Raw genomic sequence first — 25898 nt, 5'->3', positions numbered from 1 at the left:
AGACGGGTCAGCAGCGCAGAGATGTTCCCAACCAATATACAGGCGAGCGGTCCACCCCGGGTCCCGACCCCGGACAGCCAGCACCCCATCCATGGCCACCGGATCTGTGTGTCTTCCCCTCCACAAGGGATAGGGGGGAGCAGAGGAGAAAAGAAAAGAAACGGCAGATCAACTGGTCTAAAAAAAAGGGGGGCTATTCAAAGGCTAGAGTATACAAATGAGTTTTGAGATGGGACTTAAATGTTTCTACTGAGGTAGCATCTCTAATTGTTACCGGGAGGGCATTCCATAGTGCTGGAGCCCGAATAGAAAACGCTCTACAGCCCGCAGACTTTTTTTGGGCTCTGGGAATCACTAATAAGCCGGAGTTCTTTGAACGCAGATTTCTTGCCGGGACATATGGTACAATACAGTCTTTAAGTCCTCTTAATTCAATGTATAACTCATGACACACTATCTGTATGTAATATGGCTTTTAATTTTTTGCGGCTCCAGACAAATGTGTTTTTGTATTTTTGGTCCAATATGGCTCTTTCAACATTTTGGGTTGCCGACCGCTGGTCTAGTATAACATGCAAAAGCGCAGATTCCAACCATTGAAATACTTTGTATCAGAGGTGGGACCAAGTCATTGTTTTGCAAGTCACAAGTAAGTCTCAAGTCTTTGCCCTCAAGTCCGAGTCAAGTCCCGAGTCAAGACAGGCAAGCCCCGAGTCAAGTCCAAAGTCAAGACTGGAAAGTCTCAAGTCAAGTCCTAAGTCCTGCATTTTGAGTTTCGAGTCCTTTCAAGTCCTTTTAACCACAGACTAATATATTAACACAGATTGTGTATGCTTTTCAAACGCTGTATTTATTTATTAAAACAAGTGCATTTTAAATTGCAGGAAAGAAAATTGTGCTGACATTGCACTTTATAATAGCACTATTAACCAGTCATTTTAAACATTAACTCATTCCTTTACAGAACAAACACATTGAAAAATAAAGTGCAAATGTACTTATTTGTACAAAAGTGTTAACATTGAAAAAACATGACATATACGTGAACATAACAAAAAAGTTGTACTTTTTATATGTCAGGGCCCTATGCTGCATTGCATTTGCAAAAGACCAAATTAGCCAAGAGTCTGTCAGTCATTTGTGCACGATGGGGGCGTAGTATGATGCCACCATGGCTGAAAACTCGCTCCACTGGAGCACTGGAGGCAGGCACTGCCAAGACTCTCATGGCCACTCGGAACAGTGAAGGAAGAGTCTTCATGTTCAATGCCCAGAACAAAAGGGGGGAGAGAGTTGTTTTGGGTTGGTGCACTACTTGTAAGTGTATCTTGTGTTTTTTATGTTGATTTAATTAAAAAAAGAAAAGAAAAAAAATTATTTCTTGTGCGGCCCGATACCAATCGATCCACGGACCAGTACCGGGCCGCGGCCCGGTGGTTGGGGACCACTGAGGTAAACAACCAACAGTATGTCAGAAAGCTAGCTAAAACGGTACACATATTCATAATATAGTATACATTTTAACTGACCTTTATTTTACTATTTTTGTCTTTTTTTAGGTGACTAAAACACGCGGTGCTGCTGACCGCCGTCTAACGTTACGTGTGATATATTGACTAACGTAACCCTGCTTAAAAAAAATCACTGAACAAAAAGTATGAATAAGGTAGTGAACTGCAACAGATTCCCGTGTTTGCAATAACGTTATAACGTTAGCAGTGAGTTTACAGCCTCACTGATTTAACTACACAGCAAATAAAAGTCACGTTACTTAGCCAATAAACGTTATCTTACATTCAAAACTTACCGTTCTTTGTGCAACTTCAAATGCCGGACGAAGTTGGAAGTTGTTGCCTCTCCATCAGTAATTTTCGAACCGCATGTGTTGCATACTGCAAACCGTTTTGTGTTGACCACCTCGTAATTTTTATACCCAAACGAAATTATTTTAGGCATCATTTTTTGTTCACTGGCGTGTGGTTTGGACATGTCTTCTTCGTTGGTTGTCCTGCAATTTGATTGGATGAATGCTGTGTGATGAAAACAAAGTAGATCTAATTTGATTGGCTGTTGTACTGAGACCACACCAGCTGACACACGCAACGCTGATAGACAAGTACACAATGAAAAATACGGAGCGCTCCCGAATAACTTTTTCATCTTTGGGTTTTGGGGAAAGTAGCAAGTCATGTCAAGTCATGTCAATTCAAAAGGCTCAAGTCCAAGTGAAGTCACAAGTCATTGATGTTAAAGTCTAAGTCGAGTTGCAAGTCTTTTTACATTTTGTCAAGTCGAGTCCAAAGTCATCAAATTCATGACTCGAGTCTGACTCGAGTCCAAGTCATGTGACTCGAGTCCACACCTCTGCTTTGTATAGTTCAAGACTTGCGGTAATTTGAAAACATCACTGCAAATCATAATGGCAGCTACAGTTTCCATCTTAAATATCTAAAAAAATTATTTGGGAATGTCCGGCGGGCCAGATTGCAAAGCTTAACGGGCCGCATGCGGCCCCCCCGGGCCTTAATTTTCCCAGGTCTGATCAAGGGTGTAACCACACTACACACACATTCTGTACACACAATACGTGTTCGCCAACATTGCACAGAACACAACATGTGAGAGAGTTTGCATAAATGGGAAAGTTGCCAACATTTTTAGTGAAACAAAGCAGCAGACAGTCAGTCAATGGAGTGGAGTAAAGGACGTGTAACGCCCATGTTGTTTGATAGTGGAGTAAAAAAGGACTGATGCTTGATATTGTGAAGTTATGACGATGTTATGATGATAAGTCATGTTGGCTGTGTGGCAGACCTACACTCACAACACCATCAAAGACCAAACCTACCAAACAAAATGAGTGAAGTGAATTATATTTATATAGCGCTTTTCTCTAGTGACTCAAAGCGCTTTACATAGTGAAACCCAATATCTAAGTTACATTTAAACCAGTGTGGGTGGCACTGGGAGCAGGTGGGTAAAGTGTCTTGCCCAAGGACACAACGGCAGTGACTAGGATGGCGGAAGTGGGAATCGAACCTGGAACCCTCAAGTTGCTGGCACGGCCACTCTACCGACCGAGCTATGCCGCCCCAACCGAGCTATGCCGGTAAACATCTCAGTTTACAACTTCTCCTTTTTTGTCAGTTGAAAATGAAAATGTTGGTCCATCAACAACTTGAGTGAGTAAAACAAAGTGTTAGCTCTTTGTACATCAAATAAATGCCACATGCAGAATATTTGCAGGTATTTGTGCTGACATCGCTAAGTTCGGCTTGAAATGTTGCTTTATTGGACTATTTGTGACGTTTGAAGTTTGCAGTTAAAAAAAAAAAAATCTATTTTGATGAATCTTTGGTTATGGCATTTGTATTTGTACAAACATTTGACGTAAATGTATCTGTGGAGGGGGGTGTGGCCTGTGGGCCTGCCGCGGAGCGGAGTGTGCAAGGACCGGCCTCGAAGACAGCGGCAGGTGAGTAGATGGCCCAGCTGGGCCTTGTTATCTAATCACCTGTCGCCTTTATTAGCAGCAGCCGGTACGAGACAAGTTGTTGGAGTTGGAGCTAGGGAAAGACACGCTGGACTGAAAAGCCAAAACATACATTGCTGGAAAGCAATCGCTCGAGGCATGCATGCAAATAAAAATACTTTATTCACACTGTATACCGCTCCCGAAGATCTGTCGGCCAGGAGAACCCCCACAAGAGGGAAACCTCCACAGTATCCTACCACCGATAGGACTTGTACCACGGTATGAGAAATTGGTATACTGTAAATATGTGTTTTTTTAACCATTCTCACCCATTGTTGGGCTGCCAAGAAATATCTGTTTCTCAGCTTTGGTATGTTCGGGCGGTTCCACCACCTGTGGCAGTAATGACAATCTTAAACAAACAGAAGAAGTCTGTAGCTAAAGTTATAGAGAAGTTTCTTAAGCGCAAAAATTATGACTAATGTGGTGAAGTTTTATTTACTTTGGCACTTTATTTTTTGACTGTTAAAAAAACATAAATGTATTGTTTATTTTTATTTTGGTCATAATTGATTTATTTAATTTAATTGTATGCGGAAATTATTTTTCATCACTTTTTATGTTTCCCTTCTTTTGCAGTATATTTGAATAGTATTTATTTTCCTAATCAGCCTGACAAAAACCTAAGGTTTATGTGTTAAATCAATTATAATATTTGTGATTAACACACAGTTTCATTTGAGTAGGGCAGGGGCCCCTCCATAATGGAAAAGTTGGGCCCTGAGGTCAAAAAGTCTAAGAACCCCTGCTGTAAATAGAATGTATTTCTTTTTACAACCAAAAATCAACCCTAATCAAACAACCTCAAAACTGACTCCCTAATTTATAATCCATTAGAACATTTTACTTTTAAATATTTGGTTAATTTAGTTGTGCTATCATCATTGTTATTATTATTATTTTATCAGTATCCATCTAAATGTGTATTACATAAAAATCATTTTGTACAATTAATATGTTATGTTTTCTCAGTGAACAAAATAATCAAAAAGGAAATGACTCTTGATGCTATTGCTCTTCCTCTCATGCTCTAATGTAGTACGCCCTCATGTGGCAACAACTTAAACTATATACAGTACAGTGTATTGCACATATTTTATAATATATACGAAATGTTATAAGAATATTTATAATGTAATAATGATAGTGTGAAGCTTCAAAAGGTAGTCACCTGAAATGGTTTTCACTACACCGGTGTGCTTGAAGCTCATGGAGAGAATGCCAAGAGTGTGCGAAGCAGTAATCAGAGCAAAGGGTGTCTATTTTGAAGAAACTAGAATATAAAACATGTTTTCAGTTATTTCACCTTTTTTTTTTGTTAAGTACATAACTCCATATGTGTTCATTCATAGTTTTGATGCCTTCAGTGACAATCTACAATGTAAATAGTCATGAAAATAAAGCAAACGCATTGAATTAGAAGGTGTGTCCAAACTTTTGGCCTGTACTGTACATAATATATATATATATATATATTATATACGTGTGTGTGTGTGTGTATATATGTTTATACACTTGTATGTATATATGTATGTATGTATATATATATATATTAGGGATATCCGATATTCCCTTATTGTCCAACTCTTTAATTACCGATACCGATATATACAGTCGTGGAATTAACACATTATTATGCCTAATTTGGACAACCAGGTATGGTGAAGATAAGGTACTTATTAAAAAAATTAATAAAATAAAATAAGATAAATAAATTAAAAACATTTTCTTGAATAAAAAAGAAAGTAAAACAATATAAAACCAGTTACATAGAAACTAGTAATTAATGAAAATTAGTAAAATTAACGGTTAAAGGTTAGTACAATTAGTGGACCAGCAGCACGCACAATCATGTGTGCTTACGGACTGTATCCCTTGCAGACTGTATTGATATATATTGATATATAATGTAGGAACCAGAATATTAATAACAGAAAGAAACAACCCCTTTGTGTGAATGAGTGTGAATGGGGGAGGGAGGTTTTTTGGGTTGGTGCACTAATTGTAAATGTATCTTGTGTTTTTTATGTTGATTTAATAAAAAAATAAAATAAATACAAAAAAAAAACGATACCGATAATAATAAAAAAAACGATACCGATAATTTCCGATATTACATTTTAAAGCAATTATCGGCCGATAATATGATATTATCGGACATCTCTAATATATATATATATATATATATATATATATATATATATATATATGTATATGTATATATATGTATGTATATATATATATGTATGTATATGTCTTAATAAGGTTATCCAAAAAATAGTGCTCGATACCGTAGTAGAGCGCAATATATGTATGTGTGGGAAAAAAATCACAAGACTATTTCATCTCTACAGGCCTGTTTCATGAGGGGGGGTACCCTCAATCATCAGGAGATTTTAATGGGAGCATTCGCATACCATGGTTTATATAGGGCACAGAGTGGGTGGGTACAGGCTGGCCTAGGGGCGTGGTGATTGGTTCATGTGTTACCTAGGAGGTGTTTCCGTCTATGGCGGCATGTTGTTACAATTTCGCTGCGCTTGTTGAGGGATGACAGGTCTGGACGGTAAATAATAAACAGTTTCTCTTTCAAGCATAGGTTGCATCTTTTATTACCACTATTGTAAGGTGTGCTGGATGCAAGAATTTGCCATGTTATTGAATATTCAACATTATTGTCTTTGAGGTCCCAAATGTGTTTGCTGAGTTCTGTGGTATTTCGCAGGTTTTTGTTCCTGAAAGAAGCCTTGTGATTGTTCCATCTGGTTTTGAATTCTCCCTCGGTTAATCCTACATATGTGTCGGATGTGTTAATGTCCTTGCGTATTACCTTAGATTGGTAGACAACTGATGTTTGTAAGCACCCCCTGATTGCCCTCTCAACGGGGGGTGCTTACAAACATCAGTTGTCTACCAATCTAAGGTAATACGCAAGGACATTAACACATCCGACACATATGTAGGATTAACCGAGGGAGAATTCAAAACCAGATGGAACAATCACAAGGCTTCTTTCAGGAACAAAAACCTGCGAAATACCACAGAACTCAGCAAACACATTTGGGACCTCAAAGACAATAATGTTGAATATTCAATAACATGGCAAATTCTTGCATCCAGCACACCTTACAATAGTGGTAATAAAAGATGCAACCTATGCTCGAAAGAGAAACTGTTTATTATTTACCGTCCAGACCTGTCATCCCTCAACAAGCGCAGCGAAATTGTAACAACATGCCGCCATAGACGGAAACACCTCCTAGGTAACACATGAGCCAATCACCACGCCCCTAGGCCAGCCTGTACCCACCCACTCTGTGCCCTATATAAACCATGGTATGCGAATGCTCCCATTAAAATCTCCTGATGATTGAGGGTACCCCCCCTCATGAAACAGGCCTGTAGAGATGAAATAGTCTTGTGATTTTTTCCCCACACATACATATATATGTATGTATGTATATATATATATATGTATGTATAAATATATATGTATGTATAAATATATCCATCCATTTTCTACCGCTTGTCCCTCTCGGGTCGCGGGGGTGCTGGAGCCGATCTCAGCTGCATTCGGGCAGAAGGCGGTGTACACCCTGGACAAGTCGCCACCTCATTGCAGGGCCAACACAAATAGACAACATTCACACACTAGAGGCAATTTAGTGTTGCCCATTAACCTATCCCCAAGTGCATGTCTTTAAATAAAATAAATGGGTTGTACAGCAATTTTCTACCTTCAAGGTACTCAAAACGCTTTGACACTACTTCCACATTTACCCATTCACACACACTGATGCAAGGCGCTAACCAGCACCCATCAGGAGCAAGGGTGAAGTGTCTTGTTCAGGACACAACGGACATGGCGAAGTTGGTACTAGGTGGGGATTGAACCAGAGACCCTCGGGTCGCGCACGGCCACTCTTGCACTGCGCCACGCCGTCCCCTTTGGAGGTGGAAAGAAGCCGGAGTCAACGGAGGGAACCCAAAAAGTCACAGGAAGAACATACCAAAGACTATACAAATGGGACCCATGACCTCCCTGCTTGGCACTCAGCATCAAGGGTTGGAGTTGGGTGTTAAATCACCAAAATGATTCCCGAGCGCGGCCACCGCTGCTGCTCACTGCTCCCCTCACCTCCCAGGGGGTGGAACAAGGGGATGGGTCAAATGCAGAGAGTAATTTCACCACACCTAGTGTGTGTGTGTGACTATCAGTGGTGCTTTAACTTTAACTCCACACAGAAAGACCCCGAACCTGGGTATCGAACCCAGAATTAATGAAGTTAGAGTAAGTTATAAAAAGCATAGGTTATATGGTATAAAGGTGTATATTATAAATAGAAAAGTGTATATGTGTTTAAAGTGTTTGCACAACACCTGTCTACAGTCCAGTCTGAATATTGTATTATTGTTAATTCCACTGTGAATATTAAAATATGACGGTTCATTTGCACTGGATCATAGCTACATGTATGAACAGGGGCGCCGAAAAGGGGGGATAAAGGAGACGGATTCTAGGGGCCCATGATGGAGGGGGGCCCAGAGAGGCCCCTAATGATGATGAAATTATAATACAGAAAAAATAATGACACTGTGTTGGGGGCCCTGTAAAAATTATTTTCATGGGGCCCAAAATCCCTAGCGGCGCCCCTGTGTATGAAGTTGGCATTAAAAAAAAAACTGTGAAAATCAGTTAATTATTGAGAAATGTATGATGGTGGTAAGTGGACCCCGACTTAAACAAGTTGAAAAACTTATTCGGGTGTTACCATTTAGTGGTCAATTGTACGGAATATGTACTTCACTGTGCAACCTACTAATAAAAGTCTCAATCAATCAATCAATGGATGAAATGTGCTGTCACTTCACTGATCCTGTCACGAGATGGAGATGTTTACCGGTTCAAGATGGCGGCCCTACGGTTCGTCAGCGCCAATTGGCAGTAGCGGTCGATGTTGCTTCTCTATATAACATATCTATGGCGGGAATAGGAGGAAGTACTATATACACAATGGCCAAGCTTCACCGGGGCCACGGGGACACCAGCCCACTCCTCTGCGATCTGATTGGCCTTCCTTTGTGCCACTCGATATTTCATTGGCTCTCGACACTGTCAGTCAAGCGTGTGCCACCCTCTGTTCTATCGCCAAAACGACGCAAGAATAAAACACAATATTTGACTTCATATTGAGAAAAGTCCCTGTTTAAATCATCAGGGGGGCTTTTAATTTGAAAGTGGCAACAGCCGATGACTGTATATCACAAATAAACCACCTCGCGCAGGGGATGGCAATGTCTTCCGGGTAAGAATATTTCAGTATATCTGCAGTCATGTCTACATTTATGAGAATTAATGTATATTCATATACAAATTATTGGAAACTATTCTTACGACTAATTTTGATAAGGTCGTATAAGACGCTGTAAGCTGCGACCTTAAAGGTAAGTTACATGTTCGTCATAGGAGCCTGGTGTGGCCGCCTGTTGTTTGTTTACATGCGAGTCGTTGGCCTAAAGCAGGCATGGGCAATTATTTTGACTTGGGGGCCACATTTAGAGAGCGGGTATATCTATTTCTAGGAACACTAATACAAAACCTCACAATAATGTCTGATTGAATGCTTAAAAATGTTATGACAGACCGCCCTAAAAAACATTTTTCTATGAACGATAAAACACTGAATATTGACAAAATATGACCGTCACACCCCCTTTTTGATCGACATGTTTTACAATCAAGTGAAACACAACAAACAGTGAAATATGAACGCGAAGGGTACAAAATAAACCCACCTACAATCTGATACATCTGATATTTGCTGAATTTCCCCCAGGGATCAATAAAGTACTTTCTATTCTATTCCATTCTATATATCACTAAGCTTTAGAACTTTGTTGTGAAAATCTCCTTTCGCGTCTGTGGAAAGTCTTCCCGCCCACACTGCTTGGCGCCTCTTCTGAGCTGCTGTGACGTAGATTACCATAGTAACTAATTAGATGACCATAGTAACTAATTATATTACCATAGTAACTAGTATATCATCCATAAGCACAGATTCCAACCAATTAAATACTTTGTATTGTTGAAGCCTTAAAGGCCTACTGAAATGAATTTTTTTTTTATTTAAACGGGGATAGCAGACCCATTCTATGTGTCATACTTGATCATTTTGCGATATTGCCATATTTTTGCTGAAAGGATTTAGTAGAGAACATCGACGATAAAGTTCGCAACTTTTGGTCGCTGATAAAAAAAAAACCTTGCCTGTACCGGAAGTAGCGTGATGTCACAAGTTGAAAGTCTCCTCACATTTCCCCATTGTTTACACCAGCAGCGAGAACGATTCGGACCGAGAAAGCGACGATTACCCCATTAATTTGAGCGAGGATGAAAGATTTGTGGATCAAAAACGTGAGAGTGAAGGACTAGAGTGCAGTGCAGGACGTATCTTTTTTCGCTCTGACCGTAACTTAGGTACAAGAGATCATTGGATTTCACACTCTCTCCTTTTTCTATTGTGGATCACGGATTTGTATTTTAAACCACCTCGGATACTATATCCTCTTGAAAATGAGAGTCGAGAACACGAAATGGACAGTCACAGTGACTTTTATCTCCACGACAATACATCAGCGAAGCACTTTAGCTACGTAGCTAACGTGATAGCATCGTGCTTAACTGCAGATAGAAACAAAAGAAATAAGCCCCTGACTGGAAGGATAGACAGAATATCAACAATACTACCAAACTCTGGACCTGTAACCACACGGTTAATGCTGTACCGCCTGACGAAGCCTAGCAATGCTGTTGCTAACGACGCTATTGAAGCTAACTTAGCTACGGGACCTCGATAGAGCTATGCTAATAACATTAGCTCTCTACCTACGCCAGCTCTCATCTGCTCATCAACACCCGTGCTCACCGACGAAGGACTTCACCCGATCATCGATGTGGTCGGCGGCTAGCGTCGGATAGCGCGTCTGCTATCCAAGTCAAAGTACTCCTGGTTGTGTTACTGTAGCCAGACGCTAATACACCGATCGCACCTACAGGTTTCTTCTTTGCAGTCTCCATTGTTCATTTAACAAATTGCAAAAGATTCACCAACACAGATGTCCAGAATACTGTGGAATTTAGCGATGAAAAAAGACGATTTAAGCTGGCGACCGACCTATTCCAAAATGTCTGATTCAACTACTGACGTCACGCGCATTAGTCATCATACCTAGACGTTTTCAACCGGAAGTTTCCCGGGAAATTTTAAATTGCACTTTATAAGTTAACCCGGCCGTATTGGCATGTGTTGCAATGTTACGATTTCATCATTGATATATAAACTATCAGACTGCGTGGTCCGTAGTAGTGGGTTTCAGTAGGCCTTTACGGTCATTAGAAAACATGACTGCACATCATAATGGCAGCTACAGCTTCCATCTTAAAGATCTAAAAAAATTATTTTGGAATGTCCAGCGGGCCAGACTGAAAAGCTCAACGGGCTTTAATGTGCCCAGGTCTGGCATAATGCAAGAAAACTTGACTTTCCTGGTAAAATTGTGTGAAGTATCTAAACTAAAAGGACCAATCACAACAGAAATTAAATTGCACCGAAAACATTTTTTATTCTAAAAAAAAAAAAAAAAAAAAGGTAAGAAGGGAGGGGAGGAATAATCACAACAATACAGGATGGGGGGAAACAAACTTTTTTTTTTAGACTTTTAAACACCATGAGTCACAGTATCAAAAAGTTAGTTTTTCCTCGCTGATCTTTACACATTTCTGTTCTGTACAAATGCAACAAAAAAAAAAAAAGAGGAGGAGGAAATAAAATATTCTGAATTGTATTATTATAACCATGATAATAACTGCATTGCACTGAGTAAATATAATATAGTACTGGCCCGAGAGTTACTGCATTCAATAGAAAACTAGTAGTTGTGATTGGTGGCAGGTCGAGGCACTCATACACAGAGACATTACATTTCTTTTTTTTCTCTTTTTTTTTTAAAGATACAAAATAAGTTAGAGGTCAACAAGCTTGTGGGGGAAAAAAATGCACAGAAAAAAAAACCAACAGTAGGTAGGAAAAATAAGCTTCCATCTTGTGGCGTTAGCTTGAAAAAAATATATAATGTGAACATTATTATTATCATTATGTGCTTTTCCGATGCGATGGACCAATAAATGAACAGCTCGGCTAGCACTTGTGGCTAAACTAGCTTCTGGTTTGCAAACAAACAGACGTAAACATCGGTTGAATGCTAGCATAACTAATGGGCGGCTATTTTTAGTCGTATGCCTGCATGCTAAAATTTTAGCACGTCGCATTATTGAATAATTTTTTTTGCAGGATTTTGACATTTTGGATGATAGTGACGCCAAAAGTGACAATGTAAAAAAACTATTTGATGTATATTTATTGGTTATGCTGGATGTCGACATTCGTTGCGACCTGTTTCGCGTCGAAACTAGCGCAAAGATATGACTTTCTTTTTTTAGCATGTCGACTCGTCACGTATCACAATCTGTTCTGCTTCAAAATTGTCGTGTTGCTATATGTTTTTTGCGTGTAATCATTCAAGAAAAAGTGACAGAATTCCGTATGAGTTAAATGTATTGCTAATGCTTGGCAATGCGATGGTCAAAAATCGCTAGCCATTGTATTTGTTTAAATCGTCTTTAGCTAAAATATTTTATAAACTACATTTATCTTCATTTTTAACTTGTTCTTGTCGCCTAGGTGTTGTAAAAATGTGAAGTTGACATTACATCGTTACCCAAAATGGTACAAAAAATGCCTAGCCTTAAGCTAGCCTGTAGCTAACATGCTATTTTTAGGTGATTTCTTTAAAGGTTTTGTGCTGAATTTTAAACTTTTACCTTTTTTTTCCCCCTTCTTCATGTCTTTGAGGGCAACTCGAATGTCTCGCGCACACACACATGCTCACCAACGTTACTTTTGTAAAAAAAAAAAACAAGGGCTACTCTCCATGCAACACAAGTATGCACAACACAAGTGGGACCATTATTATTATTATTATTATTATTATTATTTGTAAGAAACTACAAAAACTGTAAAAAGAAGACATGATGAAACCAACGAAGAAGAGGAGGAAGAAGGGGGGAAATAATTTTGTTCACATTATCTAGTCAGTGTTAAAAATAGAACTTCACCCGTTACATGTACTCTTTTTGCACTTTTTGATTATATACATTTATGTACATGGATTTCTTTTTTTCTATCTCTTTAATATTTATTGTCATTGTCCTTTCATGTCTTTATCAACAGTTTACAAAAGAAACACCAAATGCATATACTCTTCTAGAAAGATGTGCTTTTTTTCGGTTTTGTCCTTGTTCGTCAAAGCCAAAAAGGGATGCTAAGAGAAACTAGCCACGGAAAAAACTATATATATATATAAAAAAAAAAAAGATCTGGTCATTTTTTAACTGCTTCGGAGAGTCGCTAAGAGGCGTACAATTTTGTTTTTGCGATTAATCGGCGATAATGATGGTAATCGCAGCCGGAAAAACATTTTGCCGTTGTCAGGAGTAAGGTATGTTTGTTTGTCTTGATTGTAATTGAAATCCCAGGCTTCATTACAGCCTTTTTATTCTGTAATCAATAACATTGTCTAAAGCTGCACCCAAGAAAACTGGGAATTCGAAAATGTTTTCGCAGAAGACTAAGAAAAACGCGACAGAACCCGACTTTATATTTCATACAATATTGACGCCAAAGATGTTGGATTACGACATTTGTCGAAGTCTGTTTTGTATCGTAATTAGCTGAAGATGTGTTGCGATGCTGCTCAAGAATGTATCGCCAATAATCAACAACATACTAATCAACATTGTATTCCGTTTAAGTGCCCAGAATTAATTTTTTGTTTAAACTTCACAAAATATTTATGAATGACATTTATTTGTGTTATGCTACACATCGATGTTCGTGGCAAAATGTTGTTTCGAAATTAGCATGAGGATATTTCGTTACACCTTCTTAACGTGATGTAAATAATGAATCGCTTATGTTTTTTCGTTGGCACCACTTTGGCAGCATTCATGGTTTAATATGATATTTATCAGTATTTAATAGTTATGCTAGTATGCAACTTTAATCGCAATATGTTCTGCTTCGAAATTCGCGAGACGATATGTCGTTTGTCTTCTTCAAGCGGGATCAATCCCAGACTTCCCAATTTTCCCAAATGCAGCATTAGACAACATCCCGACCTTCTTTTAAGGGTATTTTCTTCCGATTTACTTTACCGGAGCTGCGTGACTATTGTCTATAATAGCGCGCTAAGACAAGTATTGTGCGGTAACGTTGCATAATCAAGTAAAGCCCCGATCGGCAGCCTGTTCGGACGCTGCTTTGCCTAAACGTCACTACTAGCTTGAGATTTTTAAGGCGTTAACGCAGGAACAACGAAAGAGAACAGACCTCTCCCTGGTAGAAATGCTAGCGAGGAGAGAGCTTAGTTTCCCCTTTTTGTTTACACCCTGGCAGCCCGACACAGCGCCTGGTGTCTCCCAGAACCACTGACAGCAACCCGACTTTATCAAATTGCTAAATATTTATGGTAATGCCTAAAAGTTGGTACAAAAATGTTCACAGGATTCAGCTTTTGTGAGCTGTGGGCTTGTGCTTGCTCACTAGCTAAATGATAACAGTAATTATATCCCGCTTTTTAGCGTACAAATCTTTTTTTGAGCTAAGGATGTTAGCATTTTCCATTGGTTTGCCATCCTGTGACTTTATTTTACAACTGCAGGAATTTAGTTGAAAAATAAGTCAATTCAAAAGGTATGATTACGCTTGTTGTATGATAACAGTAATTCTATCCCGATTTTTAGCGTACAAATCTTTTTTTGAGCTAAGGATGTTAGCATTTTCCATTGGTTTGCCATCCTGTGACTTTCTTATTTTACAACTGCAGGAATTTAGTTGAAAAATAAGTCAATTCAAAAGGTATGATTACGCTTGTTGTATGATAACAGTAATTCTATCCCGATTTTTAGCGTACAAATCTTTTTTTGAGCTAAGGATGTTAGCATTTTCCATTGGTTTGCCATCCTGTGACTTTATTTTACAACTGCAGGAATTTAGTTGAAAAATAAGTCAATTCAAAAGGTATGATTACGCTTGTTGTATGATAACAGTAATTCTATCCCGATTTTTAGCGTACAAATCTTTTTTTGAGCTAAGGATGTTAGCATTTTCCATTGGTTTGCCATCCTGTGACTTTATTTTACAACTGCAGGAATTTAGTTGAAAAATAAGTCAATACAAAAGGTATGATTACGCTTGTCGTATGATAACAGTAATTCTATCCTGTTTTTTAGCGTACAACTCTTTTTTTGAGCTAATGATGTTAGCATTTTCCATTGGTTTGCCATCCTGTGACTTTCTTATTTTACAACTGCAGGAATTTAGTTGAAAAATAAGTCAATACAAAAGGTATGATTACGCTTGTCGTATGATAACAGTAATCCTATCCCGTTTTTTAGCGTACAAATCTTTTTTTGAGCTAAGGATGTTAGCATTTTCCATTGGTTTGCCATCCTGTGACTTTATTTTACAACTGCAGGAATTTAGTTGAAAAACAAGTCAATTCAAAATGTATGATTACGCTTGTTGTATGATAACAGTAATTCTATCCCGATTTTTAGCGTACAAATCTTTTTTTGAGCTAAGGATGTTAGCATTTTCCATTGGTTTGCCATCCTGTGACTTTCTTATTTTACAACTGCAGGAATTTAGTTGAAAAATAAGTCAATTCAAAAGGTATGATTACGCTTGTTGTATGATAACTAATTCTATCCCGTTTTTTAGCGTACAAATCTTTTTTTGAGCTAAGGATGTTAGCATTTTCCATTGGTTTGCCATCCTGTGACTTTCTTATTTTACAACTGCAGGAATTTAGTTGAAAAATAGGTCAATTCAAAAGGTATGATTACGCTTGTTGTATGATAACAGTAATTCTATGCCGTTTTTTAGCGTACAAATCTTTTTTTGAGCTAAGGATGTTAGCATTTTCCATTGGTTTGCCATCCTGTGACTTTCTTATTTTACAACTGCAGGAATTTAGTTGAAAAATAAGTCAATTCAAAAGGTATGATTACGCTTGTTGTATGATAACAGTAATTCTATCCCGATTTTTAGCGTACAAATCTTTTTTTGAGCTAAGGATGTTAGCATTTTCCATTGGTTTGCCATCCTGTGACTTTCTTATTTTACAACTGCAGGAATTTAGTTGAAAAATAAGTCAATTCAAAAGGTATGATTACGCTTGTTGTATGATAACAGTAATTCTATCCCGATTTTTAGCGTACAAATCTTTTTTTGAGCTAAGGATGTTAGCATTTTCCATTGGTTTGCCATCCTGTGACTTTCTTATTTTACAACTGCAGGAATTTAGTTGAAAAATAAGTCAATTCAAAAGGTATGATTACGCTTGTTGTATGATAACAGTAATTCTATCCCGATTTTTAGCGTACAAATCTTTTTTTGAGCTAAGGATGTTAGCATTTTCCATTGGTTTGCCATCCTGTGACTTTCTTATTTTACAACTGCAGGAATTTAGTTGAAAAATAGGTCAATTCAAAAGGTATGATTACGCTTGTTGTATGATAACAGTAATCCTATCCCGTTTTTTAGCGTACAAATCTTTTTTTGAGCTAAGGATGTTAGCATTTTCCATTGGTTTGCCATCCTGTGACTTTCTTATTTTACAACTGCAGGAATTTAGTTGAAAAATAGGTCAATTCAAAAGGTATGATTACGCTTGTTGTATGATAACAGTAATTCCATCCCGATTTTTAGCGTACAAATCTTTTTTTGAGCTAAGGATGTTAGCATTTTCCATTGGTTTGCCATCCTGTGACTTTCTTATTTTACAACTGCAGGAATTTAGTTGAAAAATAAGTCAATTCAAAAGGTATGATTACGCTTGTTGTATGATAACTAATTCTATCCCGTTTTTTAGCGTACAAATCTTTTTTTGAGCTAAGGATGTTAGCATTTTCCATTGGTTTGCCATCCTGTGACTTTCTTATTTTACAACTGCAGGAATTTAGTTGAAAAATAGGTCAATTCAAAAGGTATGATTACGCTTGTTGTATGATAACAGTAATTCTATGCCGTTTTTTAGCGTACAAATCTTTTTTTGAGCTAAGGATGTTAGCATTTTCCATTGGTTTGCCATCCTGTGACTTTATTTTACAACTGCAGGAATTTAGTTGAAAAATAAGTCAATTCAAAAGGTATGATTACGCTTGTTGTATGATAACAGTAATTCTATCCCGATTTTTAGCGTACAAATCTTTTTTTGAGCTAAGGATGTTAGCATTTTCCATTGGTTTGCCATCCTGTGACTTTATTTTACAACTGCAGGAATTTAGTTGAAAAATAAGTCAATTCAAAAGGTATGATTACGCTTGTTGTATGATAACAGTAATTCTATCCCGATTTTTAGCGTACAAATCTTTTTTTGAGCTAAGGATGTTAGCATTTTCCATTGGTTTGCCATCCTGTGACTTTCTTATTTTACAACTGCAGGAATTTAGTTGAAAAATAAGTCAATTCAAAAGGTATGATTACGCTTGTTGTATGATAACAGTAATTCTATCCCGATTTTTAGCGTACAAATCTTTTTTTGAGGTAAGGATGTTAGCATTTTCCATTGGTTTGCCATCCTGTGACTTTATTTTACAACTGCAGGAATTTATTTGAAAAATAAGTCAATTCAAAAGGTATGATTACGCTTGTTGTATGATAACAGTAATTCTATCCCGATTTTTAGCGTACAAATCTTTTTTTGAGCTAAGGATGTTAGCATTTTCCATTGGTTTGCCATCCTGTGACTTTCTTATTTTACAACTGCAGGAATTTAGTTGAAAAATAAGTCAATTCAAAAGGTATGATTACGCTTGTTGTATGATAACTAATTCTATCCCGTTTTTTAGCGTACAAACCTTTTTTTGAGCTAAGGATGTTAGCATTTTCCATTGGTTTGCCATCCTGTGACTTTCTTATTTTACAACTGCAGGAATTTAGTTGAAAAATAAGTCAATACAAAAGGTATGATTACGCTTGTCGTATGATAACAGTAATTCCATGCCGTTTTTTAGCGTACAAATCTTTTTTTGAGCTAAGGATGTTAGCATTTTCCATTGGTTTGCCATCCTGTGACTTTCTTATTTTACAACTGCAGGAATTTAGTTGAAAAATAGGTCAATTCAAAAGGTATGATTACGCTTGTTGTATGATAACAGTAATTCTATGCCGTTTTTTAGCGTACAAATCTTTCTTTGAGCTAAGGATGTTAGCATTTTCCATTGGTTTGCCATCCTGTGACTTTCTTATTTTACAACTGCAGGAATTTAGTTGAAAAATAAGTCAATTCAAAAGGTATGATTACGCTTGTTGTATGATAACAGTAATTCTATCCCGTTTTTTAGCGTACAAATCTTTTTTTGAGCTAAGGATGTTAGCATTTTCCATTGGTTTGCCATCCTGTGACTTTCTTATTTTACAACTGCAGGAATTTAGTTGAAAAATAAGTCAATTCAAAAGGTATGATTACGCTTGTTGTATGATAACTATTCTATCCCGTTTTTTAGCGTACAAATCTTTTTTTGAGCTAAGGATGTTAGCATTTTCCATTGGTTTGCCATCCTGTGACTTTCTTATTTTACAACTGCAGGAATTTAGTTGAAAAATAGGTCAATTCAAAAGGTATGATTACACTTGTTGTATGATAACAGTAATTCTATCCCGTTTTTTAGCGTACAAATCTTTTTTTGAGCTAAGGATGTTAGCATTTTCCATTGGTTTGCCATCCTGTGACTTTCCTATTTTACAACGGCAGGAATTTAGTTGAAAAATAAGTCAATACAAAAGGTATGATTACGCTTGTCGTATGATAACAGTAATCCTATCCCGTTTTTTAGCGTACAAATCTTTTTTTGAGCTAAGGATGTTAGCATTTTCCATTGGTTTGCCATCCTGTGACTTTCTTATTTTACAACTGCAGGAATTTAGTTGAAAAATAGGTCAATTCAAAAGGTATGATTACACTTGTTGTATGATAACAGTAATTCTATCCCGTTTTTTAGCGTACAAATCTTTTTTTGAGCTAAGGATGTTAGCATTTTCCATTGGTTTGCCATCCTGTGACTTTCTTATTTTACAACTGCAGGAATTTAGTTGAAAAATAGGTCAATTCAAAAGGTATGATTACGCTTGTTGTATGATAACAGTAATTCTATGCCGTTTTTTAGCGTACAAATCTTTTTTTGAGCTAAGGATGTTAGCATTTTCCATTGGTTTGCCATCCTGTGACTTTCTTATTTTACAACTGCAGGAATTTAGTTGAAAAATAAGTCAATACAAAAGGTATGATTACGCTTGTTGTATGATAACAGTAATCCTATCCCGTTTTTTAGCGTACAAATCTTTTTTTGAGCTAAGGATGTTAGCATTTTCCATTGGTTTGCCATCCTGTGACTTTCTTATTTTACAACTGCAGGAATTTAGTTGAAAAATAGGTCAATTCAAAAGGTATGATTACGCTTGTCGTATGATAACAGTAATTCTATCCTGTTTTTTAGCGTACAACTCTTTTTTTGAGCTAAGGATGTTAGCATTTTCCATTGGTTTGCCATCCTGTGACTTTCTTATTTTACAACTGCAGGAATTTAGTTGAAAAATAAGTCAATACAAAAGGTATGATTACGCTTGTTGTATGATAACAGTAATCCTATCCCGTTTTTTAGCGTACAAATCTTTTTTTGAGCTAAGGATGTTAGCATTTTCCATTGGTTTGCCATCCTGTGACTTTCTTATTTTACAACTGCAGGAATTTAGTTGAAAAATAGGTCAATTCAAAAGGTATGATTACGCTTGTTGTATGATAACAGTAATTCCATCCCGTTTTTTAGCGTACAAACCTTTTTTTGAGCTAAGGATGTTAGCATTTTCCATTGGTTTGCCATCCTGTGACTTTCTTATTTTACAACTGCAGGAATTTAGTTGAAAAATAGGTCAATTCAAAAGGTATGATTACGCTTGTTGTATGATAACAGTAATTCTATGCCGTTTTTTAGCGTACAAATCTTTTTTTGAGCAAAGGATGTTAGCATTTTCCATTGGTTTGCCATCCTGTGACTTTCTTATTTTACAACTGCAGGAATTTAGTTGAAAAATAAGTCAATTCAAAAGGTATGATTACGCTTGTTGTATGATAACTAATTCTATCCCGTTTTTTAGCGTACAAATCTTTTTTTGAGCTAAGGATGTTAGCATTTTCCATTGGTTTGCCATCCTGTGACTTTCTTATTTTACAACTGCAGGAATTTAGTTGAAAAATAGGTCAATTCAAAAGGTATGATTACGCTTGTTGTATGATAACAGTAATTCTATGCCGTTTTTTAGCGTACAAATCTTTTTTTGAGCTAAGGATGTTAGCATTTTCCATTGGTTTGCCATCCTGTGACTTTCTTATTTTACAACTGCAGGAATTTAGTTGAAAAATAGGTAAATTCAAAAGGTATGATTACGCTTGTTGTATGATAACAGTAATTCTATCCCGATTTTTAGCGTACAAATCTTTTTTTGAGGTAAGGATGTTAGCATTTTCCATTGGTTTGCCATCCTGTGACTTTCTTATTTTACAACTGCAGGAATTTAGTTGAAAAATAGGTCAATTCAAAAGGTATGATTACGCTTGTTGTATGATAACTAATTCTATCCCGTTTTTTAGCGTACAAATCTTTTTTTGAGCTAAGGATGTTAGCATTTTCCATTGGTTTGCCATCCTGTGACTTTCTTATTTTACAACTGCAGGAATTTAGTTGAAAAATAGGTCAATTCAAAAGGTATGATTACGCTTGTTGTACCAATTTGAACCACAAGAGGCAACCCCAGCTAGCAATACTATGAAAGTGATGGAACGCTAATAGTAGCAATAGTCGCTGTTCAATGGCAATTGAAGATGTTAGCTTTTTGCGTCACTAACAATGCAAAGATCGGGTTTTTGCGACAAACATAACGTGCGCTGTCAGTGGTTCTAAGTTTTGCCCTTGTTTTTTTTTTTTATACATAGATTAACTTCGGTGATTAAGGCTCAACGGGCGAAAGACGTCAAAAGGCCCGGAACACTCACTCGTAAACAACGTAAATTGTGATTTATGTGTTCATCTAAAAACATGCACACCCAAACGCAAAAACAAAAAAAACACGCACACTAGGAAAAACTCCCGTACTCCCTGCGAGAGAATTTGTGTAACCCCTTGTCTAGTTTTTTTTTTTTCTTCACAGCCTTTTTTTTTTTTTAAAAGACGACCAAAGATGGGAATTAGTTCAAAACAACAACAAAAGCGCCAGAAACGACAGAAGTGAAGGCAACAATATAACACATAAAACACTGTTGTTTTTGTTTTTTCATCAAAGAAGAAGAAGAAGAAAAGTCGTATGTGCGGGAGAAAACGATGCAAAATAACGTGACGGAAGAAAAGTTCACAGTCTCGTTTAGCGCCCTGCACCGGAATGGAAGGGGACGTCCATTTTTTTCTATGTTATGAATACGTCAAAAATAAATATCCTCAGCTGCAGCATCGGGACGTCCATTTTTTTTTGTAAAAGTTGCAAAAGCGTAATTTCCGATTTCCGCAACAGAATATTGGGGGTGGAAAAATGCTCAGCTGAGGTGAATTGTGACGTAAAAAGATGGAAGGACGGATAGATGGATCATCATTCCGGAAACCTCCTCTCACAGTGACGCGTTCTGGATTCTTGCAAGGTTTCCCGATGATGTTGCAAATTCCAAAATAAAGAGGGTGTAGCCTCTGGTGCAAGATGTGCTGTGAGGGTCTTTTTTTTTTTTTTGTGACATCACAATGTTTTTTTGGGAGGTCAGGGGGGCGTGATGAAGATTCACATCATGACGTGACGGCGGCGGTGCAGAGAGAGGTGGTCGGAGCGCGAGAAGGAGCGGTCGCACTCGGTGCAACGGAAAGGTTTGATCCCCGTGTGCTTGCGGAAGTGCCGGGTCAGCTCGTCGGAGCGGGCGAAGCGCCACGTGCAGCCCTCCCAGGTGCAGTGGTAGGGCTTCTCGCCTGGAATTGAAAAAACAAAACAAAAACATTAGTCGGCTAATTCTTGTCGTCATTGTTTTTGCTAAATCCAATCCAATCCAATCCACTTTATTTATATAGCACATTTAAACAACAAAATGTTTCCAAAGTGCTGCACAACAATATTAAACACAATTAAAAACAATATAAAATTAAAGCTGCAAGCAGCGTTGGACGGGCCCGCGTATTTGGCAGGTGCTAGTCCTAAGTGTCCCAAGACTTTTGTCTAGTGTACCTACCTTGTCTGCATTGTGTGGGCACGTTGGTGCTTCCTGCTTTTGAGCAGCCATCTTAAAAAAACAGCACCGCAGGAGCATCAGCGCAGCGGGTCATTGAAGGGTCATAAAATCAAAACCGGAGCAGGTATCACAACTCTTTCACCAACTTTTAATCAGAAGGGTTCAATCTCTGTCCTGTGTTAGTTTGAAGCCGAAACAACAAACGCGCTCAGAGGAGATAATGTTTGAAGAAAGGTGACGGGTTTTTACAAAAATGTTGTGTTGAAGGGGGAATAGCAAACGTCCTGTATATTTTTGCTGGGGGTTGTCAATTTATGAAATGTAGGTCTAAGTGAGACCTACGGAGAGGTTTTCGTTTCATGTCTCTCCGACCTTCCCAGTGGGAGTTACAGGCAGTTTTGTCAGATTTTTCATCCGAGGAGCAGTTTTTTGTGCGTTTTATAAAAAAAATTGCTGTAGAGCACAATTTTTAGATTTGGGGTTAGGTTTTTTCATTAGATCACAGTTTTAGCCAGTCCTGATGTGGGTGTTAAGTTCGGTGAGTTTTGAAGCATGTTAAGGGGGTCAAATTACAGCTCAAAGAGGCAAAAGTGACATTTTTTAGTACTTTTTTGTCTTGAAGGGGGAATTGCCAACTTCCTGTTGATTTTAGCCCGAGAATGTACCATTATGAAAGTTAGGTCTGAGTCAGACCTACATAGAGGATTTTGTTTCATGTCTTTCCGACCTTCCTAGTGGGAGTTACAGGCAGTCTAGTTTTTTTTTTTCCTAGGGGGCGCTAGAGCGCAATTTTGATTTTTGCAGTTTGGTTTTTTTATTAAAAGACAATTTTCGCAGGTCCTGACGTGTGGGTCAAATATGGTGAGTTTTGAAGCATGTTGAGTGGGTCAAATTAGTGCTCAAAGAGGCGGCGGAAGAATAATAAAGAATAATAATAATTAAAGCTGCAAGCAGCGTTGGACGGGCCCGCGTATTTGGCAGGTGCTAGTCCTAAGTGTCCCAATACTTTTGTCTACTTGTAGTCTGAAGTGTCCCAAGACTTTTGTCTAGTGTACCTACCTTGTCTGCATTGTGTGGGCACGTTGGTGCTTCCTGCTTTTGAGCAGCCATCTTAAAAAAACAGCACCGCAGGAGCATCAGTGCAGCGGGTCATTGAAGGGTCATAAAATCAAAACCGGAGCAGGTATCACAACTCTTTCACCAACTTTTAATCAGAAGGGTTCAATCTCTGTCCTGTGTTAGTTTGAAGCCGAAACAACAAACGCGCTCAGAGGAGATAATGTTTGAAGAAAGGTGACGGGTTTTTACAAAAATGTTGTGTTGAAGGGGGAATAGCAAACGTCCTGTATATTTTTGCTGGGGGTTGTCAATTTATGAAATGTAGGTCTAAGTGAGACCTACGGAGAGGTTTTCGTTTCATGTCTTTCCGACCTTCCCAGTGGGAGTTACAGGCAGTTTTGTCAGATTTTTCATCCGAGGAGCAGTTTTTTGTGTGTTTTATTAAAAAAATTGCTGTAGAGCACAATTTTTAGATTTGGGGTTAGTTTTTTTCATTAGATCACAGTTTTAGCCAGTCCTGATGTGGGTGTTAAGTTCGGTGAGTTTTGAAGCATGTTAAGGGGGTCAAATTACAGCTCAAAGAGGCAAAAGTGACATTTTTTAGTACTTTTTTGTCTTGAAGGGGGAATTGCCAACTTCTTGTTGATTTTAGCCCGAGAATGTACCATGATGAAAGTTAGGTCTGAGTCAGACCTACATAGAGGATTTTGTTTCATGTCTTTCCGACCTTCCTAGTGGGAGTTACAGGCAGTCTAGTTTTTTTTTTTCCTAGGGGGCGCTAGAGCGCAATTTTGATTTTTGCAGTTTGGTTTTTTTATTAAAAGACAATTTTCGCAGGTCCTGACGTGTGGGTCAAATATGGTGAGTTTTGAAGCATGTTGAGTGGGTCAAATTAGTGCTCAAAGAGGCGGCGGAAGAATAATAAAGAATAATAATAATAAAGAATAAAACCTTAGAAATTCAATAGGTCCTTATGTCCCATTGCATAAGGACTCCCTGTGGGAGTCCTTTTGCAATGGGCCATTGCGGGCCCTAATAATAATAAAGAATAAAACCTTAGAAATTCAATAGGTCCTTATGTCCCATTGCATAAGGACTCCCTGTGGGAGTCCTTTTGCAATGGGCCATTGCGGGCCCTAATAATAATAAAGAATAAAACCTTAGAAATTCAATAGGTCCTTATGTCCCATTGCATAAGGACTCCCTGTGGGAGTCCTTTTGCAATGGGCCATTGCGGGCCCTAATAAATATGATTAAAAACAATTTCAAAGGGTAAAACCAATTAAAACAGGAAATAGAAATCAACATTTTAAAAACACAGAGGACAACAGAGGACCACACAACTCACGTAGTGTTAAAAGCCAGAGAATAAAAGTGGGTCTTAAGACGAGACTTAAAACACTCCACTGTGGGAGCAGTTCGAATATGGAGGGGCAGAGTGTTCCAGAGCTTAGGGCCGACCACAGAGAAGGCCCTGTCTCCCCTGGTTTTAAGTCTCGTCTTGGACACCACGAGCTGGAGCTGGCTCTCGGACCTCAGAGCGCGCGCAGGATTGTAAGTTTGGATGAGGTCCGAGATATACTGAGGTGCCAGTCCATGTAAAGCTTTAAAAACAAACAGCAAGGTTTTAAAATCAATTCTAAAATGAACAATAAAGTCTCACCTGTGTGTATCCTCCGGTGAGCTTTGAGGTGAGAACTCTTGGTGTAAACTTTTTTACAGCCTGCATAGTCACACATGTGGATCCGCCTCCGCTTGATGTCCGGAGAGTCCGGGTCCACCGGTTCTAAGTCCATAACTGACCTGGAAGGAAGGAAGGACCACAAGGCAGTGTTAGTTAGTGACCACTAGAGGGCGCCAGAGTCACGCCCAGGCCATAAGAAGGTTATTGTTTGGGTTGTTTGTGTGTGTGACCTCAAGACTGTTTTGTTTTTATTGTCAAAATGTCAAACCAACTTTCATCCAGATTTGACAGTAGTGTAAGCGTAATGTATTTGTCATAGGACATGGTTTAATTTGTAAATTCAGTTCCATTGTTTCAGAATAGTCAAAAATAACATAATTGGTTAATTTTGTTTTTTATATTATTTATTGTATTTATTATTTACTGTAGTATGGTTGCTTGTATGGTTATTTAGTTTTGTAATATTTTCTTTTTTATCTAAATAAAAAAAATTTCAAATGCTTTTAATTTGTATCTTATGATTGTTTATAGCTTGTAATTGTGATCAAGTTGTTGTACTTTCTGAAACATATTTTTAAAATTCCTAATAATATATTTTGTTTTAGATAAAGTTGTGTCTATAGTTAGCATGTTATTTAGTTGATAAGTTAATGTAGCTAGTATTTGGTTTTGTTTTGTATATTAGTTCGATAAAGCTTATTTATTTTATTTTCTTATATTTTATTTCATTTTATAATACACATATTTTCCTTTTTTTTTTTTTAAAGATTATTCCATTTTTATTTAAAGCTTCTGTTTATTATATTTAAATTTTTATTAATGTTTTTGTTTTAAATCAAACTTTTAGTATGTATTTATATTTTAATAATATTTATATTCAGCAAATGTTGCATCATTATATTTTTCATTGGCGTCAATTGGTTTAAATATATTATTTAAATCCATAAATAAAACGTAAATTGGAAAAAACAAACACAAACTTGAAAATAGGGTGTGACCGCACACAGAGTTACATAAACGCACACGCACATCAGATTACAGCAAACCTTCAGTGTCCACACCCAAAATTTCCGTTGACGTAGCACAGCCTCGCCCAAATAGGTGCGGGGAAAGCTAACTTTTAGTCTGCTTCTTCTTAAGTAAGCAGAGACACACTTGTCTTGTATAAAAGTTTTTTTGTCATTCCTCACATAAACTGTACTTTAAAATCACTTTAGTCCATGTCTGGATTGTTTCAGG

At 37.6% G+C, this 25898-nt stretch overlaps 2 protein-coding genes across 3 annotated transcripts in view; one reads left to right on the top strand and one right to left on the bottom strand.

Moving 5' to 3' along the window:
* clip2 (CAP-GLY domain containing linker protein 2) overlaps positions 1-25898 on the top strand; it is a 309205-nt gene that overhangs the window by 61422 nt on the left and 221885 nt on the right. The window lies entirely within an intron of this gene.
* klf8 (Kruppel like factor 8) overlaps positions 20291-25898 on the bottom strand; it is a 97961-nt gene continuing 92353 nt past the window's right edge. For both annotated transcript variants that reach the window (XM_061962718.2, XM_061962717.2), the window contains exons 6-7: positions 24639-24778; positions 20291-21659 (exon numbers count right to left, since the gene is read on the bottom strand). In XM_061962718.2, the coding sequence (XP_061818702.1) occupies positions 21478-21659; positions 24639-24778 (322 nt within the window). In that variant the 3' untranslated portion in view covers positions 20291-21477. The remainder of the gene's footprint in view (positions 21660-24638; positions 24779-25898) is intronic.

Source organism: Nerophis lumbriciformis, linkage group LG09 (genome assembly GCF_033978685.3).
Source record: "Nerophis lumbriciformis linkage group LG09, RoL_Nlum_v2.1, whole genome shotgun sequence".
Classification (NCBI taxonomy): domain Eukaryota; kingdom Metazoa; phylum Chordata; class Actinopteri; order Syngnathiformes; family Syngnathidae; genus Nerophis; species Nerophis lumbriciformis.
This window is presented reverse-complemented; position numbering and strand designations above follow the sequence as displayed.